Raw genomic sequence first — 24,447 nt, 5'->3', positions numbered from 1 at the left:
CATGCGAGAACTAAAGCCCGCGAAAGCCACAGAATTCAGCAGTTGTATTAGCCTACCAAGCAAGGTATAGGTTTACAAGAATTGTATATTGAAGGCTAAGAAGTAAAAATATTAATTTTTAATCTTTTCGATTTTTACGAACTTAGTCCTAAAACTTCGTAGACGCATTGTGTATATTTATAACCACAAGCCTGTCCTGTCTGTTAGTCCTGTCTTCGGATGGTGTTAACGACATCGGAGTGGATAATTTAACAGTGTAAAGTGTGATAAAATCTTGAAACTGGGATGTTATTATTGACAAAAGCAAGTTTTTTGAATTACTAAGTTGCTCTAGAATATTAAGGATAATTCTGAGAACCTTATTTTATGAAATTAACAGTTGATTTCTGTGATTTACTTTAAAATATAAGATTCAGAGATTGTCAAATGAGTATTTTTTCATCATAATCCAGGTACTGAAACTTTTGTAAATTATCATTCTTTCTCCGCCTGCATTGCTGAATAAATTAATTGCTATATAATGCACAAACAGGAGAGTTTTAATTAAAAATTTATTAAAAATATAAATTGATCGAGATATTTTTATGTGCAATTAGCTTGAAAATTTTTACAAAATTGAATCAAGTCTTATTTTTCCTATGTAAAGAAAGGCAAGTTCCTTCTTCTATAGAGTTCATCCGGATCCTCTTCCGTCCCTTGTTATCGAACGCAACAAACACTTCGTTATGAAACGTGACGTATCTATATTTTGACAATTGTTCTTCCAAGATGACCTGCAAGAAGAGATACAAGCATAAGTCGCACAAATTATTTCACGGATTAATTCAAGTTCAATAATATGATCAGAAGGAACAAGTACTGAGTTAGCTGAATTCAGTAGCGCAGCTAGAGAAGAGCAGTCCACCAGGCGCTGCATTTTCCATGTGAAACGTATAGAAGTTAGTTATATGGATCTTCGAAGCAGAAAGATGGACTAGGATTCATTGAATTATCTCAAATTTCATTATGGTTACCGATCTAAGGAGGGGGATGTGTTCATGGGAGACTTAAGTTATTCACGAAAGCTTTTGAAACTGAGAACTAGCTTATATTTATGCTAAGAAGAGGTAACTAGCATTCATATGGATACAACGTTACATAACCTACAAATGCCCGATTTAAATTTTTTTTAATTTCCGAAAACCTTGCTCACCTTCGGACAAGTCTGGATAACTGGCATCGTTTTTCATTTCACCGTAAATATCATCGCCATCCATTTCACAGATAATATCATATTTAGTCCCGTTCGCAGCATTACCTACCCAGCATCTGTTAAGTGATCGAACGATCATTTTTGGTTATTTTTCGAGTGGATGAGTATTGGTTCTTCAGTTCGTGCGGTAAGTCTAGCTAAATTAACAGACCAATTATTCGAACTTTAGATAGCAGATTTGGCTTTTTTATCTACAGTTGAAAATGAAAAAGGTGATAGAGTTTCCATCCCTGAAAGCGCTTTTGCTGAAATAAAATCTACATCAATTACTTTTTTTTCCTTTGCACTGAGATGTGCACCATATCCATTTTAAGTCCTTAACCAACCTTTATTTTCGTAACCGCTGGTCTAAGACGTATATTTCAAGTTACAAAAATGTTTTAAAATACGCAGATATTCATGTTTTGGCAATTTCAGATTTTAAAAATATTAATTTTGGACAAATTACGAAATCTAACTTTTTTTGTTGCCCTTGATACTTGATTCTAACGTTATTTACACTTACCTTGATGTGTCGGTCAGTAAATAAATTAGAATATTTTGAGTTTCATGTTTCCCCTTAAATTACATTCCGTGACAATATTTTGTGTCTAATATTCCTTATGATTCTGTTACGACTTGCATGTATATTGAAAGAATTTCCACACTAGTAATTTAGAACTTTTGAGACTCTAGAAATACGTTACTAACATTCTCATGCAGTTTTGTCATTTTAAAATTCAAACCTAAGAATCGTATGAAAAATTAATTAAATTAGAAATATTTAGATTTTTTATTTTTGCAAATATTGTTATGAATTGACATTAAGGTAATGCTGAAGCCTGCCAATGTTTCTAAAGAATTCGGTAAGATTTTTGTGAATAAAATGTGTTTTCTGAAACAAATTAAATTTATCAATTCTTTTAATGAAAACATGCATGGAAATGCTGGTCTTTTAATTTATGAGCGACATAAATCTTCCTCTAAATTGGTATTTTATTGTTAGTTAAATACAAATTCGAATACCTCTCTCTTCACTTTGTTTAGGGTAAACTGTGGCTGCAAATGTCAGTTGAAATAAGGATGAATATTTTATCCGCCTCGACTGCGAAGTTTGCTGTTTATTACGAATCCAACATTTTGTGTTCTACACTATCAAACACTGCTACGTCTTTTTCATTACATATATACTATATGGAGGTTCGTATGTGCTGAATATCGCTTTTGTGAAAACGTATGCTCAACTATGTAAATAACTGTTTTCTGTAAAACTATGATAGAAGGTTGGATCTGCATTTACGAAACTGTGTTTAAGTAGCTATGAAGTCAGTTGAAACATTTGCTGGCATTTCTCTTATTAGTTTCTCTGCAAACTAAAAATTCTCATTATATTACACTTTCTCGGAGGGTGTTCACACATTTTTAGAAAGATTTCGGGGTCGTATAATTAATGTTTAAAATGTAAAGGGTATTTTTTAAATGATTTGATAGCCTTTTTTTCGGGACTAGTCTGCACCGTGATTTCCATGACAGAAGAGGTTTTTGTAAAATTCCCAATGGGTTGTATTTCCATGCCTCTTCCACTGCTTTCCAGATTCCATCAATCGAGATGGGTTTGCGCTTAGAAAGAACTCTTTTCAAGAGACCAGAGTCACAGTAATCCATTGGTGAACGTCAGCAAACTTCACAAGAATACGCTGGAAAGGTATATATGCAATACCTGTATCAGACATCATATTTTCAAGGAATGTTGTGGTACTTTTCAAAGTATGACTTGTGTCTTGATGAATTTTCACTCCTTGAAAGTCACTGGGACAAAAATATGTAATTTCTTCTGTAAATAATGGAAGTAAAGTTTTCTCTTCATAACACGCTGATTTAATTTTAACAGTTTTTCAACTCTTCTTATTTTTTTTTAATTTTTGCAAGAGAATCCTGCGATAGTCATACCCCTTACTGAACCTTTCTTTGTACTGACGGAAACAAGTTTATACATTTTCCGCTCTTCGTTTTGCGTAATAAATAGACCTTTTTTTATTGCAGTTATATAGGTAAGCCTATGCTTCATCAAGGGTCCCAATGAATTTTCATTTATCTCCTTCTAACTAGTTTTTATACAGGGTTCTACAAATTGTTATGTGTTGAGTCATATGCCTCGGTAAGAGCTAATGAACTCTGTGTTTTTAGCTTTTTTAAGTTGTAAATATTGGTTTATTATTTTATTTGTTGTTGACAGAGATGTATTTAAAGAATATCCAATCATTTTTACGTCGGTGGATTTTCTCTTATTACCAGTGATTTAATTTCAGAAACATTAGAAAGAGGTCGTACATTTTTCGATTATTCATTTGAAGTCTTCTTTCCATGCAGAAGTATTGATTGACGGTTTTTCCTTTTCCAATTAATATTACTGCTTATTTTGCTTCAATCCATAGCTTGTTTACAAGCGATATTTTGAAAGAAAATAAATGTTAAAATAGCAGACGATAATACTCAATTCAAATAAGCTGTCGCCGGAAGTTTTTATTCCAAAGCTTTTGCCTTTTCTAAATTCTTCATTGAAATCGTTCTAAAAATGTGTGAACATTTTCTGAAATCTTGTTTTAAAAAATGTGAACTCACCAATGGCCGAAACCTTCTTTATCAAATATCTTCAAAGCACATTTTGCGCTCGGTATTGGATCATCTTTCACCAAATCTGTTGACAAATGAAAAATTACACGTTTGTCATGAGTAAATTAATTATAAATTAACAAAAATCTAAACATGTTTCAGTTTTTCTACTTTTTCTTAACTGTTATGTCGCTACAATAAAATTACAGATGTACAAGGTAAGCAGAATAAGCCAAACTGTAAGCAATCAATTAGTTTATTACTTAGTAATGTGAGTTAAACAATTATATTGAGATACAAAATTTGATACAGCGAAAAGGACATTTTTTGCGAATTCTTAAAATTTATTTTTAAAAAAATAATGGCATAAATTCTAAATGGTCAGATTTTTTCATAATGTTCCTTTACATGGAAACTAAAACATTTTACAAGATTCTAATTAAATTGGTTACTTTTGGTAACTAGAATACTTGAGAAGTACGTAGAGGCTATTCGCTGACTTACTAAACGACTAGAGTGGCATATCCATAGAAGGGTTCAAATACCCTTTTATTTAACTTGAGAATATTTACAGTTGGCCCCTCTCGAACTTACAGGAAGCCTCCACCTGTGCTTTAACTTTACACAGAAAATAAGAAACTAAACTAATGTTAGCTAACTAAAAACTACCTGAAAATGTACAGAATAACTAATGAGCTGGCCCCTCTTGAACTTCAAAGGTGAATACAGGCACGTAACAGTACGGCTGAACGTAGTAAAGTTTGGCTTAAAGTAACAACATGTCCAGAAGGCAAAATACGCTGTTCTAAGCTCTTCTTACGGAAATGACCGAGACTTCCCATTATATACTGGTTCTACCTCATTTATATGAAACGGAATCTTGAAAACTCATTCTGGCAGGGAATTATAGGTGGGAAACAAGAAAATATAGGAAAAGAATTTTAAAAATTTAAAACAGTTTTCAAAATTAAAAAAAATCTGATGTGGACACCACATTACTTCTTCGTAGGAATATTAAATTATATGCATTTTTGTTCCATTTGATTTAAATTTATTTCCTCGAATTTCCCTAGAGATAGATGTCTCATTCAATTAATTCAGTTCTTACTTCGCGGTAAGGCAAAAATGCATAAAACCTCAAAATATCTTCGTTAAAAAATGAAAAATATAGAAAACAATAAAGCACCAAATACAGATAAAACAATTAAGAAAATTTTTTTACACTTCAAATTAGAGTTTTTACGCAAAAACAAACAATTCGACCAGCGGGCAACAAGGCAGACTTTCCGGGGCACAAAACTTATATAAGGATCTTAAGTTTTACTAGCGTTTATTTTATTTTAAAACTTTACTCTCTTCTCTTATTTTCCACTTCCGGCCAGAACAAACGCGATAGTCTGTTTATGCAAATTATGCTGGCAAACTCTTAAGTATTTAAGTTGTGGCTTTTCGCCAAGTAGAGAGAGATAGTGAGCCTTCTCGCCATCTTATTTCTCGCGCGCTTTCAGCTGGTTGCTGTTCGCTTTTAACCCTTTCCGGCACGCTACCTTTTAAAGTCGGAGTTTTGATTTAAAAAAAAAGGTAGGCAGTCTAATTTGTCCTAGAGGAGTACACAAGTAAAATTTTGTGAAGATAGCGCTTATCGTTTAATTCTGTCGGTGTGCCCAAAGTGGGCACAGTGATTGAATAGAGCTTCGAAAAGAGTGCTGAAACGAGCATTGTTGTCAATGAACTGGCCGATGAGATGCGGAGAAACAAAGAATACAGACTCTCAGTTGTCCTAGATTATGGGTGAGCCCGGTTTGGGCACACCTGGGGTTCGCCGTTTGATTTTAAGGAATATTTCAAGGTAAAAATTTAAAACTAATATAGAATAAGAAGATTAGCATACAGCCAATAAACATAACATAGAAATTTATTTTCAAACAATTCCTTTTATACCCTTAAAAAAATGAGAATTTCTTTCAAAAAGAAGGGTCTTAAAACACTAAACATGGCTAAAATATATGGACTGGTTTGTGTTGAGCTGCCATCTACTATAAATAAAGAAGGTTCAGAGTAACCTATAGTAACCTCTAAATCCTTTTTCATTCAATTTTTCCGTGCGTACAGAAGGAAATTCTTTAATGTCCAGACCGGACACTCTGTGCCGCAAAGGATTAAAGCCAGAGGTTTAAGCCTCTTAATATTGAAGACATATTGTAGTTTTCCCACAGTTTGCGTACTGCATACGTAAAACTCTAAAAGGCCAATCTTAGTGCTACTAGTCTGTGTAAAGTATTCGTGTTTAGCTATTATTTAATTTTAGTAATCTTGTAGTTCTTATTTTCTTTTTCTTTTTATCCCGAAGTGCGGGAGCGCCAATGAATAGTGAAGAATAAAGGGTAGTTAAACCCCTTCCTTTTCTTGTCATCTCTTCTACAGTTTAACAGGACATAGTTTAGGTAAACACACTGTTCTACTCAGGACACTTACATGTTTCCAAAACAGATAAGAAGAAATAGTAGTTCTGATAAACTGAAAGTTTACTTTTGGTCCCACTCGGCAACTGACTCATAGAGAAACTGACTGAATTCACTATTCTGCTGAGTTTCAAATGTAAACAAATATGGCTGCTATATTAAACAAAAATTAGGCTTAGCCACGCTTAAACAACTTTTAAATTGTTGATTATTCTACACCTCTTTCATGCAGATTAACTAAAGGCATAAAAACCTTAACCGGAAGATAAGAATGACGTAATTCAATCATTTTTAAAGCCGAGTAATAGATCGCGTTTGCAGCAGCGTCTTAGCAGGATGAAAGCCTAAGCGAAAAGGGAAGTGTCGCAGCACTTCAGAGGAAGGAGGAAGGGAGTCGAAAAGTTTCAGTTCCGAGTTAGAAAACGTTTTGGTTTACAGTTATTTGATTGGGCATGAGGCATCTGCATTAAGCATTATGTAGGATCGCATGATTAATTTGAATGATGCAATTTAGACTTAAAAAGCAATTTTTAAGACACAAAGAGGAAGTCCCCAAATTAAATAAAAAATAAAAGAGGTTATAACCAATTAAATTTAGAAGTTTGCTTTCATATTTTTTATGTTACACACACAGACACACACTTATATATTTGTATACTTTTTGTGCGGACAACTGCAACCAAACCAGAGGTGCACAACTACATGTTATCGCAGACCTATATACAAAATTACAACATTCTGAGGCTACTCATTGTTGAGTTATGGGAGATACATTCATACATACGTACGTACGTACAGACGTCAGGGGAAAAAATCTCTTCTGAATGCATTTTAAACCAGTTTTATAATCCGTTTGGCAAAAAAGCATCCTTTATTCTGTCCGTACGTACAGACGTCACGCAAAAATATCGTTAAATTGCATTCGATAGCGGTCAAAATGGATATTTCCTTTGAAATATGATACATGAAATTTTTCCTTATTACAATACTTCCTCTACTTCGTACAAGGAAGTAATAACTGTGAGAAAATTAAAATAACCCCTACAATTTCGCTGAATGGATGACCTGTTAAATGGTGAAAGAAAGTAATCTTTGAATTGACATGTAATGTCTGATTAATTCCTGTAGATATAAAAATGTCTAAACTAATTAAATTATTAGAAATACTGACTCGTTAAAGCACACAAAGAAAAGATTTATTTGATTATGTAAAGGCAATTACTGTACCTTTCAAGAAAATCGAAATATAAAACGAATTAAGATATTTGAATTGTACTGTGACCATTTTAAATTATTGTATTTTTTAAGAATAAAAATAAACATCTCATTCACTAAAGCCATCATTTCCAGAGAAAACCAAAATTCTCTCAAATATGGGTTTGTCATGTTAAGAGAAGACTTTCCCTATGTTCCAAGAAACACAAACCTTATTCTATGAAACTTTAAAAAACCGTCTGAAAAGTCACCTGTGATAGGTAATAAAAACCGTTATAATTGGTGACCAATGATTTGAATTAGTTTGTTACCATTTGTATTTTTCGAAGTTTACAGTGCCGAATTATGTAGTCACAAACCAAAAATGAATTTAAATTCATTTGAAAACAATCATTATCACAAACACTTCTAGTGAAATATATTAAAAATCAAACCTCATGTATCAAGTACATTCTACCCCCCACCTAAAAAAAAGACAGTTCTATATTTCTCATTCTATTGGGTTGATTGACGAAATTTAACTTGCGTTTTTCATGCCTCGAAAGCGTGACTTAGGGATTTATTATATCTTAGATTTATATACAGAGTTGATTAAACATAGATATTTTGGTGACTCAAATTGTGCCAAATTGTCAGGTTCTATAAAATCGCGCAAGTAGTTTTTAAAATATTAGCTATTAAAGCTTTAGCTCCTGAATGTTAATTAATATATATTTATTAATATCCCTTTCTTTATTAAACTTACTTGATTCCATCTTTAATAATTCGAAATTTAAGTTCAATCCAAATAAAATTCGAAGATAATTTTTGATTTACTTTTTAATTTATATTTTTAGTAATTTTTAAAAATTCTTCGAAAACATTTTAAAATTATAAGATATAAACGTTTTGCCATCACCTTAAAGTAGAGGTATTTTTAGGCGTACCTGCAAAAAAATAGTTTTTTTATTCAAAATTTCCCAAGATATTTTCTAAGATATACATTAATTTATATATTGGCTCGTTTTGAACTGTGGCATATTTGTTATAAGCGATTATAACACCGAATATAGTTTACGCACTTTGTTAAAATTATTCGAAAGAATGAATAAAGCACCTTTTTTCCGCTCGTTCACAATGAAATGTAAAGGAAAATAGGCTACCATAAATTAAGAATTACTCCAAGTGAATTATTTTTGGCGCAAAATAAGAAAGGTGCGCCAAGATAAATTTTTGAATTTCTTGTTATGTTTCTCGCCAGATTTTATGAAATTTAATATTTAGGCATAATTTGAGTCGTAAAATCGAAAAATGGAAAAAATAAGTATGTCATTTCAGAAAAAGTTCGATTTTGCTTCAAAATATGTGTTAGAACAATAATGTTATATACAAATCTAATATAGTAACGCAAATTAAATTTCGTCAATCGGTCCAGAAGAACAGAAGATATAGAATTTTTCGTTCCCCTTTTTTTTCTAGTGTAGAGTGTATATGCTGATAAAAGCTTTAATTTTATTGAAAGTAATGGCTAATAAAGTGCATTTCAGTTAATAACACTTACCTGTACACGATACTCCGCAACTCTGTTTGGATCCTGCTTTGCAGTACTTGTCGTTTATCTAAAGAAATAAAAGTGCAGTTTGTATATCATTTATTGCATTACACATTGGATGAATATTATTTGCTACGATGTAAATTTTCTCGTTTTATATCATGTCTTGAGAATTATCAAAGTGCTGAATAAAATCTCGCTTAACTATATAAAAATTAACATTTTGATATACGTAAAATACAGTTTTGAATAATTTTTTTTTAAATCTTTTACACCAAAGACTAGGTTTTATTTTTGCCTCTAACCATGCTTCTGCGTTATATCTGCACTTAAAATTTATCTCATTCAATAATTGTTCTTAAATAATTTGATCAAAGAAAATTCATAGTGCAAGGAATATGCGTATGTAGTATACGTATAAAGTCTGACTTGCTTTAGGGAGCATAAACTAGTTCCAAACTCCACACAGACGTAAAGCTAATTATCGCTGCGTCTGAAGTAATTAGAGACTTGAAAAGGTTTAAACAGCCTTTTTATTAAAACAGATTTTTGGCTATAAACGCACTTCTTGTGCTAACAGAATCAACCACTACTTTTGTGGCGATGTAACTAAACAGTAAAACGTAGACTAATATTCAAGGACTACACAACTAATTTGAAATCTAACTTCATTCAAAATTTGTAACCGGCGTATCAAATTTTAAATGTCAGTAGTAGTAACGCAAAACCGAATAATTACAAACTTATCAGAGCTCTCAGAAACTTAAGGCAGCGGGAGGCAGAAACACGTTTTAATTCACAACCCAAAAATAAAATAATAAATAATACCCTGTAACTCAGTTTACGGCTTAAATACTCTGTAACTCAGTTTACATTATGGTGAAGAAACGAAAAGAAGAAGCTATAGTAAAGGCTGAAATTATAAATAACTGGCTAGTTTAAATAATAAATCTTACGTACTATATGCGACTTCAAACTCTCATGTGGTCACTCACTCCCCCACAGTAATTTTTATTGAAAACGTTAAGCGTTATGAACGGTCTTCCTTGATAGTTGAGATAAAAGTAAAAAGAAAGTTTTCATACGCAACAACAGCAGCTAAACATCAGCAATTAAACAAGAGAGTTTTTATCTGCTGGTTTCACGTATGCCTAAAACCCTTGTGTTAAACTAGGTGTACGCTTAAGCGCTGGCACATTCTTTACTATGCTATTAAGAGTTTTAAAGAATGTACAAACATTTCAAATTTGATATTAAACAGAACGGAGAACTGAAATGCAACTTCCTGTGAATAAAACTGTAATGAAACGATATCTTTTTTACTATCAGCTGAGTTCATCTGTGTATTTATATAGATTTTAAAATGCGTGTATTCTAAATTTGTACATACAGAGTTATCAGGGGGAAAAAATCATCCTATTACAAAATTTAATGTTTTCCTTAATTACAAACAGAAAATTATAATTAATATGTCATTATAAAGCGAAAATGTAAAAGTTTTAGTTTGTTAAATTGTCTTTTGGCAATAGGTGGCAGCACTAACGTCATTATGCTGTTTATGAACTGATTCTTATATATACTTGCCAAGAGGTCTTTGCATCATAAGTGGATAGCTTTAGAGAAGGTCGAGAAGGCATGAGTAAAAATTTAAAATCTTTAGAATTGCTTCCTGTTGTCGCTATGCATTTCTTTAAGTTGTCAACTTCTTTGGCGACAGAAGAAACTCTGTAATAGATTTTTTTGTTCGGCAATAGAAACTATCTTTTCGATTTGTTGTTTGATAGAAAAAAATTCTTTCTCCAATTTGTTGTTCGACAGCAGTAACTCTTTCTCCGACTTCCGTAGCCTCGTATTTGTTTACTATTATGCAGGTAATTTCTCTTTTAATTTTCCCTTGCAGTCTTCCTTGTACAGCTTTAATCTCTTCTTTAACGGATTTTTGGGTCGCCTGCACCTCTATTTTAACGGAGTTGACAGTCCCTTCCATCTTTTCTTGTAATGCATCAAAGGGCAGCCATGAGCCGTCTTAGTTACTCCTCCATCGCTTTTATTACCTGCATTCGACCCCACGTCTCACACCAAAAATTGCTGCGAGCTTACGGGTTTGTGAGTGGAAATGGCGTCTATAGTCGTAAATGGAGAAGGCCTTCTGTGGGCTCTCTTTTGCAAGAAGTCAGTCAGTAATCATTGTTTAGGGCGAATTTAGGTTCAGCATTTTCCTCAGTTGATACAAAATTTCATTTTTCAATAAAATGTTGTGCCATCTCATTGGCATTTTAAGATTCGTAAATTTCTATCAGAGAACTACCACACCATTGTATTGGTGGCAGTGCAGCCGGTCCTACACAGCTACCCTCCTAGGTCGCCTAATTTAACCCCATATGACTTCTTCCTTTTTAAGATAGGTCAAAGATCTTGTGTTCATACCACCTTTGCGTACATTTCTGCCTGAACTTAAACAACAACGCATTTGTGATGCTTTGCAAACAGTTAATAGAGAAATATTACAACGTGTTTGGCAAAAAAAAAAAAAAAAAAAGTGATAGCTAACACTTCAGAAAAAATTAATAATTTTCTTTACAATGACATATTATTTACAATTTTCTGTTTGTAATCATGGAAAATATAAAATTTTGCAATCGGATGATTCTTTCATGATAATCCTGTATTTTATTGCATTAAAATATACTGCTCATGCAGAGCTAAAAATTATTTTTTTTTGTTATATGTACATATGTTTTAATATTTCCTGAATTCATATTCATGTCTGTAAACAACTAATAAATAAAAGTATTGAATGAGCATGTATGCATCTATAATTTGATAGGGAGAACATTTGGAATATTTGTGTTCATTCATTGATTGCTTAATTAATTGATTGCTTAATCGTCACACATTTTTCACGAAATTCTTTAAAAATCATCGAATTTTTTATTTTATTATTCATAAAATTCCGAATGAATTGGTATTATTAGCAGCATATATTTGTGAAATTTAATTTTTAGCGACATAAAATTATCAAACAACTTATTGCATTTTTCTGTTACTTACTTCATTTCTTGCTTCCTGCACACAATAACATACGTTTGGCAGGAAAGTTTATTGCATGCATTTACATTATAAAAGTATATAAATGTATGATATAAATAGTTTACATCACTAATTTATGGGATTATAATTTTATTCATTACGTACTGTTTTATCGGAAACTGCATTTTCAAAACATAATAATTCTTATGCACGATAAATTTAGAAGCAAGGTATGCATACTGCAGTATCGGAATCTTATCAAAGAAACGCGCATCAGAAAAATTACTCACATCACAACTACAGCATATTCTTCAACGCTTAGTCATCTTTTTCAATAAATGTGTTGCTTTATTTTACGAAAGTATGCGATGGAAGTAAAGCTCAAAAAGCATGTAAAAATGAATATTTTATCTTGTACAATGTTTAAGAACAAGTAATTGTTAGCATAAAATAAAATTCACAGTACTTGTGCAATTATTTATTTACTTATTTACAAACGTCTGATTTTCGGTACTTAAGCCGTTACCCATCTTTCTTCTTAGTACTTCCTTAAGACGCATTTAAACTATTAAGCCAGTGGTGTTTTTTTTTTTTTTTTTTTTTTTTTTTTTGTTGTTGTCCATAGCTTTTCCAAAGTCACAAAAGAGTCACTTGGAAATTCCCGATGTAAAAGAGATGTTTCTAATGTAAAATTCCTAATGTAAAAGAGATGACCATTGAGGAAATTAACTTCAATCAAAATATTACATGATTTAACAGTTCTAGCACAAGCAGAATCAGGGATATTACATCTCTTGCACAGATATTGCTAAACTTTTCCCTTAACTTTTACGCCTAAATTTGATTCATGAATCTTGCTAAATTCCGTATTTATATTTTATTCAAAATTTCTGAGTTTCTGGAGTGCAGTCTTCCTTTCTTTGACAGGAAATCTGCACACGTATTTCTTTTTACTCCGAATAAGCTGATATCCTTTGCACGGCTTTCGAATCTTTAAGCATGTTCAAAAGATATCGGCATTCATAAATACGGTTTGTGTTGCAAGTTCTGTTGTTCGCAAGAGCCTGAAATACAGACCTACTAGAATCCGAATTCTAGTACAGACCTACTAGAGAATGATGGCTTTACAGTAAGAAGACCTACAACGGCAAAGCTGCCGCAAGGCCCTGTGAATTACTTCCAGTTCAGATCAACAATTTATATTAACGCTGACTGCTTTATAAAAGAAAAATGTTCTACTGTCTTTGCCAACTCATGCTGCTTATGTACCTGCCTTTCATTGAATACCACCTTTTGATCATATTATACTATTTTTTGATCAGTTCTGCTTTTAAAATAATTACAAGTGCTACGAAAGTGAATAACTGAATAGTTTTTGCTGATTTTTTTTATTGAGCAGTTGCACCTAGAAGACGCCTGAATGCAACAGTTTGAAATTATCACTTATGTGAGTGTCGTAGTAAAATCCATGAGCAGTAATTCAAATGAGTTTTACTTCTGTTTCTCAAATTGAAGTATTAAATTAATTAATTAGACTGCGTTGATAACCTTATATTTTATATGATGAATTGTGAATCCTGTGTTTAGAGTGGGAGGTGACACGCTACCAAAATTAAGGTAAGCATTTTCAGAATTTTTGACTCGTCGCATTGAGACTATATACTTGCTATTACAACTAGAAGGCAATAATTTTATCAGTACTCATATTTAGATAGGGATATGTAGTGCGATCTGGCAAGTTCTTTTATTGTTTAACACACCCTGGAATACACTAGACCTTGATTTATCAACACTATATAAAAAACGCGTGTCAGAAACAAGCCAGAAGGCTGCTGCCAGTGATAAGATAATTCTCGATCTTAACAATCTGAAAGGAAAAAAATGCAGTAATCAGCAAAAATAAGGGAATTATAATAAAGCTTCGTATTTAACAGCTGGAAAATCTATTTTTTTCGTTTTTGCAAAAAACGTCCTGCAAAAGAAGAAAAACAAGGAGGTTCTGCTAGTTCCGTGGCGCATAATATATTTTTAATATTTTCGAAATAACAGTATTTGGACTATTTCTCAATACAGTGAAGTTATCTGTTTTAAAATTAAACTGATCTTAGAAGTATTTTGACATTTTTCGGTGACAAGATTTTATTAACATTTATATGATTAGAGTAATCAATAATCAGCTAGTGTCAGTGCTAAGGTTTTCCTCTTTACAAATATTTTGTTTACATAAAAAAAGAAACTTCCGCCATTTCATTTCATTCCTCCATCTGTTATAAAATTACAAGCATTCTCCAGAAGTTTAACATTCAAATTATTTTCTAATCTCTATCAACAGAATTTATTGTTTGATTCTTAAAGATTCCCTCTCTTACTTTAATTCTTAGGAAATTTATTGCCTTTCTTGTCAGTGTCGTTTGAGATATACCGGCCAAACTAAAACAGTGTTAAAAATTCGCGTCAAAGAACACAAATCCTATTTCCGAAAAGGAGAAAAAAACAAATCTTCAATAGCAAGCCATAGTTGGAATTTTAAGGACAATTTTGACTTTATTTCTGCTAAAATTATTCATAAAGCTTTTTCAATTGGTAACCTAAATTATCCTGCTGAATGCCAGAAAAAATACCAAACATCAAAGCATCCAAATGTTAAGTACATGTACTTCATTCCGCCTTTTGGCGAAGTGTTATTTGGTTGCATATTATACTGCCAAACGCCTTAGGGCACAAATTTTCATGATAAATGGTAAAGGCGGAGATTCTTAAGGCCATTAGTACCGTCAAGTTCCAAGTTCCATTTTGGAAAATCTTTTATGCTTCTTAAGAAAGATCTGTGACCTATATCTATCTCCTCAAAATTGTTGGAGTTTTGTTCAAAATCTACACCAATATAAGAACCTTTTTGCCTAATTTTTAATCTGACACTGGCTTGTTTCTTATCCAGTTTGAGCTTAATATGTTGAAATCATTCTACATTAAAAAGGATTAAATGTTCTAAATACCCAATTTTTTTTAGATAAAATTATCTAAATACGTTTTATTTAACTTCAAAAGCTACAAAATAAATGAAATTAGCTTTTTTTAAGGTTTGATTGCATTTGTAAAGCAGTTCAGGTTTCAGAAAGGCATTTAAAATAAAAAAAAATTAAATTCTGTTCTGGTTAATATAGCATCTATTGTTTTAAACGACTCATATTGCAGCAATGATAAACTATGCACTGTCATATTTCCGAATGTTTAATGAAAAATATCAAAGCTCTCAAGCTGAAGTTATTTTGTATTCTCCCATACAAAGTTATTCGAAAGTACCATTACTTTTTTAAGATATTCAACTCATTTATCATAATCATCTTTCTGTCATTTAATGCGAATTAAATTTAGAAGAGTTTCTTCTTTCCAACTGTTATTAGTGTAAAGTAAGTTCGAGATTATTTGCATTTAATTTATGCGTTCGTAATAATGATGACAAAATAAAAATATAAAAGTTTATAAGTATATTGTAAATTTTAAGTAAATTCAAAGTGGTATATTATAAAGTTTAACTAAAATTTAGAAGTAAATCTTGCCTGGAATATTCCAAAATCGTAGCTTCCATCACTAAGAGGTCCATTCAAGGCTTGAGTATTGAAACCACTAGCGAATTTTGCAAGGCAAACCCCTGGGAAAAAAAAAAAAAAAAAAAAAAAAAAAAACCAGACAAACCATCATACGTAACTATTTATTAACATAAAACGGAAATTCAAAATTCAGTAATAATAAATATTTGCATCTTTTAATACGTTTGTAATTAGCAGGCGCATTACTTATACTGTTATGGGATATGTAATACTTATATTAACGGGTACAGTGGTTAGATTCGCTCGCTGACCGTCGTTGACTGTCGTGCCGAAAAGCAGGACAGTCAGCGACGGTCTTCTCCGGGTTCGAATCCCGGAGAAGGCATGGATGTTTGAAAATGTATACGGTACGCGCGGCATGGGGCACTGTAAATATGCGGTGAGCCGAAAGTCCTCTCGAGAGGTTGTAGTAAGGGAAGAGCTTGGAACCGTCCCTCACCCCCCCGCGCCGGATACTCCTCATCAAAAGTGGCGCCGGAACTGAACTATATCTCACTCTCACATGTAAGGTGCTCAAGGCTGTTGCCAACGGTAGGCGTAAACTTGTGCTCTTTGCCACAACGAATATCGTGGGCTTGGGCTGACAATAGGTCACACAAGTGAGCATTAGTAACAACAAGATGTCTATTTGAAAATTCTGACGATTTATTAAACTAAGGTGCTGTCTATTTAAGGGAATAAAATACTTCTCACGAAGAAATATGCAATATAGTTCACAATATTGTTCATTATTACTTTATTTGATATTTATAATGTAACTTATTTATTAAAGTGGCAGCATTAAAAAAAAAAAAAAAAAAAAAAAAAAAAAAGACTGCTTTCGTATTACAATGATTTGAAGTTTTCTGTAATACTTTGGTTGTTAACTGTCCGGTAAATGGAGGACGCCTGTTCCTGAATAATTTACTTTATTCAAAAATCATTATAAAGCATCCAATATTATTTTTATTAATCATTCTAGTTAGGTGCCTTTTAGTAAGCTATTAATGATAAAATGTTCTTTAAGAGACCATTTGTGAATGGGCGATCTCATTTGTCTGGCTTCATCATCAGAACAAACCTACGAAATTCATCGTGACAAGGAGTACAAGACTGCACCTGTCGTTGGTAAGAAACTTAGGCCCCATTAGACGGCAAGAGGAGTTTGCCCAGTTCCACCGCAATTTTGAGGAACAGCACCCCGGAGGTGAGTCCTAGGGCTTCCCACCTCTCTCCCCCTACAACTAAACCACATGAGAGAACTTTCGGCTAGCGATTTATTTAGAGGCCCTTCTTCCGCAAAGACACTTTACATTTACAAACATCCATGCCTTTTCCGGAATTCGAACCCGAGCCCTTCGGTTCGGTAGTCAGAGTCACTAACCACTCTCCCGATTGGGAAGCTCAGAGACAATTTGAAAACACTTTAAGAATTTCACTGTTTCGAAATTATAAAAGATATTGATGATATTTTATAACTTTCATTCTTGAATATTAAACTGATTTTATGCATCATAACATATTTTTACAAGAAGAGTTACGTATTGGAATGATATAGTTTTGTTTTTCTGAATTTCATATTCATTTAAAAAAATAAATTAAAGATCTTTTTCTTTCACTGCTGAAAATGCTGAATTGATTTTAAAATGACAATTGGCATACAGAAATCGTTAAAAATTTGCGCTGCCCAAAGAAATTAACTTCAAAAAAGGGGGCGGAGTTTAATTGTTCCGCTGTACAATGTTTTAATACAGCAAAACAATTATACAGAATTTGTACAAGGAAACAAACAGGAATTTTTATACAAGAAAACAATTTTTCCTGTACAATTTTTAGTACAAGAGACAACTAACTACGTTTAGCAGCTTACATAACGTAAAGACACTTACAGCTTGCCGCTTTCGTTTTCTTTTGGCCCAACTGGATCATCGCTGAAGCTACGTCGCATGGTTTCAAAATTTTTGCTTCCAGAACAGCCACCTGCAAACATAGGAACAGTAACAGTAAAGGCACAAAGGAAGCCATTTTTTGGTGTGCTCTCCAGATCTCTTAACTTTCATATGTATTAAGTCCTTTTTATGAGTTTAATTTATCTTATCTCCTTTTATGCTGTGCTATTGTCATGAGAGTGCAACATCTGAAATCACAGACCTTGAGAAAGGTAAAGATTTGATCTAATGAACTGGCGTCGTGTTTAATGTGTCAGCTGATTATGAGAATTATCACATTTTCATAATATTATTGGTACAAGTTGTGCAAACATAGTTTTGACGGGTGTTGAGTACTTACGGTTTATTCACATTTAAATGAAAGCAAAAATGAACGGAAGTTGTTTTATCGAAGCATCTGTATCGCTGAATGACACGTTACTGTATTGCTTCTGTTGCGGTTAAGCGAGATTGTATCTTTTTACTTTAAATATAGAAATTACTTGAAAGGTAATTAAGAAGTGCATATTAATAACAACTCCCGATTTTTAATAGATTTTTCTTTCGCGACTGAAGATGAAATAGATATTGAAGAAAGAAGTATTAGTAATATGAAGTAAATTATAAACGATCGGGTTTGAGCTCAGCAATTGGATTTAGACATGAGAATGATAGCTCTGATTCGTAAAATGGTTAGCGTTGCTGACTGCCGTGTTTTAAATTCCGGGTTCGACTCCCGGACGCTTGTGAATGTTAAAGGTTAAAGTCTTTGGGGGGTGGGAGCGTTTAAAACATACGGGCAACCTCTCGAATGATCTAGTAGTAGGAAAAGAGCGGTAGGATATCCTTAGACCTCTTCCCCGAGAAAAATCTTCTTCGAAATTGTTACTGAACTGGACAAAGGCTTACTGTCCCCTTTAAGGTGATCAAGGCTTATGTTAACGACAGACGCAATCCTGCTTCAGTCCATGCCTGGACTGTTTAGGATGTTACTGTCAGAAAAGTGAGATTAAATCGCAACACAACAGAAATTCTGAATTCTTTCAGCAAATTGTATATTTAAAGTTATTATTTGCACGTTTACCTCGTCTCAAAGTATGAGATGTGAAAATAGATAATCCATAACACAACAAAGAATTCTTAGTGTCTTTACGCAGCTCCAATGCCCAAGTCGTTAAGATGATTGAATAATGGAGATTTCATTCGGGTTTGATCCCGGATACGAACGAGTTGGCTTTATGGTTTGTTTTCTGGGTTTTTCCCATGTGTATCGTGAATACAAGACAGTTTCGCTTAAAACGTCCTCCACGAAGGCATCCCTCACGTTAAGTACTTAGCCCTAGTATAGTTCACCGTATTTTAATAACTTAACCAGGGTGGATAGGACTATTGGATATTCGGGAAAGTTTCTGAAGCGCCGGTGATCATATAGGTCTTCCTCGTTACCTGATATCGATTCTGTAAAAACAGATGAAACTTATTAATCATAATTGCAGAATTATGTTACTAAAAAGGCAAAAAATTAAAAAAAAAATCTGAAAGTGTTCAGATTTTAACGGGAACCCAAAAACGCTCTTTCAAAGATTAATATCAGTAGACAGATCTGGGATGAGGCAAGTGAAGCACTTACCTCAGGTAAACATTAGAAGTGTCAAATTAGCCACGGAAATTTAAAACTTAATTTTAAAAAAGAAATTATGACTGTTAACTTTCAACTCTAGAATCGAAAGACATTGGTTATTGAAACATTTGACATCAAGCGATAAATTTAAAACTTAATTTTAAAAAAGAAATTATAACTGTTAACTTTCAACTCTAGAATCGAAAGACATTGGTTATTGAAACATTTGACATCAAGCGATAAATTGTTGCATTGGATGGAAAATGGTAGCGTTTTGAGGGAAATAAATTTTTAAAATGCGATATATATTAACTGTACGTAGTTTAATACTGAAAAAACAGAATAAAAACCTTTCAATCAGAAAACATATCAGTCGATAAAGCTGCATAGAGAGGTTATGTGTCTCTTTACAGTAAACGAGAGCAAATATTTAAGGAAATATTCTTGAAAATATAAAAATTTTGGTTTGGGAATAGCATTTGAACAGAAACAAAAAAGGGAATTGCTAAACCAAATTAACAAGACTCAATTGATAAAAATAAGGATATTTCAGAAAAATAATTTTTTCATAGTAGAAATTAAAGAAATGTCAAATATTGTAATTTCGTTGTTGAATGTTAGATGTTTGAAATGGAGATGACGCGGCAGATGTTTGAAATTTTAGCCAGAAATATCTAGTTTTAAAAGTCTCTTTCAATAATGTCAGACACAACAGCATCTAAAAGCTTAGATTTTAAAATTATAATTCATAAATATAATTTAGTTAAATCGGATCCAGATTTGGAAAAAATTGGTTAAGAAATCTTGTAAGGATCTTAAGTTTTACTAACGTTTATTTTATTTTAAATCTTTGCTATCACTTCTTATTTTCTACTTCCGGCCAGAATTATAAGCGTGAAGGATTTTATGCAAAGTTTGTCTGGCGAACGCCAAGTATTTAAGTGTGGCCTTTTTGCCAAGCGAAAGAGAGAGAGGAAGCAGTGAGTTCGAAGCAGGCCGCTTACCTTAGAAGTTACGCAGTTGCTATTTGCCTTCCAGGCCAGAGGTTTTAATCCTCTTGATAAATTAAACGTATTGTAGTGTTCACAGTCTCTGTGCTACATACGCTTCCTGTTATTATAAGGCCAATCTTATTCTAGAGTTAAATTAGAGTTTAGTTTTATTTTGATATCTTTTACGTTAGACCCCGAGTGGAGGGTCACTGTATTCCGAAGTACGGAAGTCATTGTATATAAAGAAAAAATAAGGGTTTTGTATACCCTTCGTCTGTATCCTGTCTCCTTACTACAATTAGTGAACATAGCTTTAGTAAGCTCTCTGTTCCTAGTCAGGTCCTTGTATGTTTCCGAAGAAGGTTAGAAGAAACATTGAACCTGATAATCTGAATGTTTTAAACGTTGCAATTTACTATTGCTACTGGCTAAAAAAAGCTTCACCAAATTTAAAATATTACAAAATTATGTCTTCACTTGGATGAAAAAATTTCAAATATGACCAAAACCTGAATTAAGTGAACAACTAGGTTTTGAAAAATTATTAAGAGCATCTGGGATGGGGTATGCATGTAACCTCGTATCCAGCATTCCGAAAGGCCAGTAAGAATAGAGGTATTTTCTATTTCCTCTCGTGTTGGTTTCTGAAAACCACCAGCGAAAGGTTATTAAGGATGGTTCTATGTCTCAGCCATACCGTTTGACTGTGGATGTAAAAGTGACGCTTGGGTTTTGTTTAAGCCCATTAGTTTATATAGCTCTTAATTCTTTAATTAGAGCGGAGATAAAATTCTTTTCTTGATCGAAATATAACTGAAGAGACATTCCAAACCTGGAAATCCCATGCTGTATCATTATCTCTGCTACCATGATAGCCTCTTGATAAGATATAGGTGCGCTTCAGCGCACTTTGTAAAGTAATCAACGGTAAAGAGGGTGTTACCTCTGTCACCCTGATACTGTTGCCATCAGCAGATCGTGACAGAGGTCCCAATATGTCGAAGGTGATGCGTTCAAAAAGGCTCTCATAAATTGTAATACTGCAGCTTCCCCCAGCTTCGTTTCTTAGGTCCTTTCTCACCTGCACAGGCATCGCAAAATAGGCACTACTTTTCCACGTCAGCTCTTGCTTTACTCCAGTAGAAATACTCTCGAATTCTGTGCAAAGTCTTCATTACTCTGAACTGCCATCCTACCGGACTGCTGTATAGTTCTTTAAGGAAGTCTGAGACCCAAGATCTTGGAAATATTAACTTCCATCGGAATGCCTTTGCATCATCCGGTTCGAACTTCTGGTACAAGATGCCCGTTTCAAATATGGAGGGAGGGTCAGAGAGCCCAACATTATTTGTCGTTGGATTACAGATCTAAATGTCCTTCCAAGAAGAAGAATGATTTCTTATTTTAAGACTCCATTAGGTCAATTATAGGTCATCCAACTGGTCTTTCCTAATTCCATTGGTCTGTGTCAGATGGTTTTTCAGGCTGCAACTTGACATGTGCCGGATTAACCAGCTCGTATTTCACTTCGATCCTGGAATAATATCGACAGCTTTCTGGGCAGGGTCTTCTAGACAGCGCGTCGGTGTTTCCGTGTGACGACCTTTTCCTATGACGTATAGTGATGTCATATTCCTGGAGTCTCTGTATCCATCTGGCTGTATGGGCTTCAGAATTCTTGAAATTTAATAGCTGGTTCTGCGATGCATGATCTGTGTGGAGCAGGAATTTTCTGCCATAAAAGTATGATGGAAATTTTCTACGGCTGTAACAATGAAGGGCAACTCTTTTCTGGTGCCACAGTTTTCTGGTTCGCTCATACAAAAGTTTTAGTAGAATTGTAAATTCTGCGTAAGAGTGATCAAATGCTCACATAGAGTTTTAGAATACTTGTATATTTCCTTTCCTGGAACAACCATTTATAGAGAATTGCAATATAATTAGTTTTGTATAATTATCGTTCAAATTTTGCAGAATGGATGACTTTCACTATTTCTCTCACCGGAAATTTACACCTTATGTGTTATTCATTTCAAAATAAGCTTAGAATTTGTTGAATATTTGTGAATCTTACTAAATACCTTACTCTCTTAGATCTGAAGAACTTTTTTTACTTCATGTCTATATATCCTGCGCTTACTCCAATCGTCTTCTAATTACTGATAGGAGAAATTACAGTTATGTGAAAATTTGGGAATACTGAAGTTCATATGAATGTTAAATGGTGACAAGTCCTGCATAATGTTGTATATTGAATAATACTCTGAATAATAAAATAAATACTTATGTTTCCAAACACAATAAATCTATCACAGAATCCAACACAAAGTATCGGTATATGTAGACTACCCGACATTGAACATGCAATACCAAGAAGGAGTGGCCCTAAAATTATGCAAATTTCAAGATAGACGCACGTCACCAAGTTACGCGAATTGTGTTAAATGCAAAGCTCTCCAGCACACGTTGAAGAAGATATAAGGGAAGGAACCTTCAGAATGTTCAATTTTCATGCCGTTATTTCTGCCAGGGAAATCATCATAACAAATCATAGCAAATTTGTTCTTGTCTCAGAGGATGCGTGTAACAGCAGAGAATGCCAGGCCTTCGTCAAGGAGACAGTTCCAGAAGACAGACGATTTTACGAGGGGCATAGTGATTAGACTAAGAAGGGCAAGGTGGTGCATACGGAAAATCTCAGCTAACACACATCTGCACTGGCTGTGGCGATGATGGTTGGAACAAGGAAATGTAGAAATTTCGAGGGGTGCCGTTGCAGCCAGAGTGACGTCAGCATGCGTGGATCGACGCACCTGCATGCCACTTCTACCTCCAATTTGCAGCGTGTTCAAGACACCATGGATGTTCCTATATCGACCAGAACCATTTGCCGTCGACTGATGCGGCTAGTGGCGTGCACTTGTGGCGTTTGTTAAGAAGACTACCGTTGACCTTACATCATAGACGCCAACATCTGCAATGGTGCCGGGTTCGAGGGATGTGGACGACGGAATGGCACAACGTCGTGTTCTCAGATGAGTCACGCTTCTATTTCTCCAATGACAGTTGCCGCGTACGAGTGTAGCGTCGATGTGGAGCAGGTTCAGTCCTGTAGCAGTTGTGGAACGCCCACCGCGCCACAAATCGGCATCATGTTTTGGGGCGTAATTGCGTAAGATTCTAGGTCACCTCTACTTCGTATTCAGGGCACTATGGCGACCCAACGTCATAGTTGGATGATGTTTTACAGCTTGTGACACTGCCCTACCTTCAAGGATTGACCAATTCCCTTTATCAGGAGGACAATGCCCGACCACATACTGCTCGCATCAGCCAACGTGCTTTGAAGATTGCACAGATGCTTACTTGGCCACCGTTTCCTCCTAATCTCTTACTAATTGAACACATTTGTAATGTGATTGGACGCCATTTTCAGACCCTGCCATTGCCACATTCAGAAGAACTGTGGCAAATGGTTGACAGGGAATCGAAAGCCATTCCCCAGGACATCATCCCTAGTCTGACTGACTCTGTACCTAGACGTGTTGCTTCGCGTATCGCCGTCTAAGGTGGTCCTACAACCTACTGAGCCGACGCTGTTCTCGCTCTGTATTATACATATCATTTGGAAATAAAGATCACTTACTGTTTTTTGCTGTCTCTCTCTCTCTCTCTCTGTGAGAGAGTTTGAGAGTTTTTACTGCTGTGAGTTTCATCATTTTCTCTCCACTACTTATTGGTGTTGCATTTTCAATGTCGGGTAACGTATTTCTAGGTATTTAACAAATTCAAAAGCTGAAAATTAACCAGAAACTTATTGGAAATTATAAACGTATACCAAAAGCAAGAAGAAAATATTTTCGAAGTTTCTAAAAGACTACTGAGAGCGCACTCTCAAAAAGTTTGTGAAAACAGAATTATACGAAATATGTAAATTTCATGGAACATGAAATTATTCAAAATTTTGTGTTCGAAATTTTAGTTGTGATGCATGAAAATAATATTAAAGAATTAAATGTGGATATTCATGCATATTTTTGCAAAGAAGAAGTATATAAAATTTTAGGAAACTTTTGCATATTTTCTAATTTTGGTTGTAATATTAGTAAGTCAGGAGAATTTTTTGTAATAAACATATGTGATTTTGAAATATTTTGGAAATTCTTTTTCAATATTTGAGTAGAAATCAAAATGCCACAGATATGTAGCAGGGTGAAAATTAACTAAGAATACA

The 24,447-nt window shown here is 33.8% G+C and overlaps 1 protein-coding gene across 1 annotated transcript; it reads right to left on the bottom strand.

Annotated features, from left to right (window-relative positions):
• Window positions 1–533: 533 nt before the first annotated feature.
• LOC118188985 (lysozyme C, tracheal isozyme-like) lies at window positions 534–17,742 on the bottom strand. Its single transcript, XM_035359510.2, has 5 exons — window positions 17,562–17,742; window positions 15,643–15,734; window positions 9,062–9,119; window positions 3,854–3,929; window positions 534–773 (listed from the first exon to the last, which is right to left on the bottom strand). Exons 1-5 carry the CDS (start codon window positions 17,695–17,697, stop codon window positions 674–676), a joined length of 462 nt encoding a protein of 153 aa, XP_035215401.1. The 5' UTR covers window positions 17,698–17,742; the 3' UTR covers window positions 534–673.
• Window positions 17,743–24,447: the final 6,705 nt, after the last annotated feature.

This window comes from Stegodyphus dumicola, chromosome 6 (assembly GCF_044657685.1).
Source record: "Stegodyphus dumicola isolate Sdum_Otavi_A_Nest chromosome 6, ASM4465768v1".
NCBI lineage: Eukaryota > Metazoa > Arthropoda > Arachnida > Araneae > Eresidae > Stegodyphus > Stegodyphus dumicola.
Note: the sequence above shows the minus strand (reverse complement) of the source record. Positions and strands in the feature narration are given on the sequence as shown.

Excerpts from the sequence above, each read along its gene's own strand:
- LOC118188985 (XM_035359510.2), bottom strand. The coding sequence starts at position 17,697 with ATGGCTTCCTTTGTGCCTTTACTGTTACTGTTCCTATGTTTGCAGGTG. Across the intron at positions 9,120-15,642 it reads ACGATTTTGGAATATTCCAG|ATAAACGACAAGTACTGCAA; the intron begins GCAAGATTTACT and ends TTATTTCTTTAG. Across the intron at positions 774-3,853 it reads AAAGAAGGTTTCGGCCATTG|GTCATCTTGGAAGAACAATT; the intron begins GTGAGTTCACAT and ends CTCTTCTTGCAG.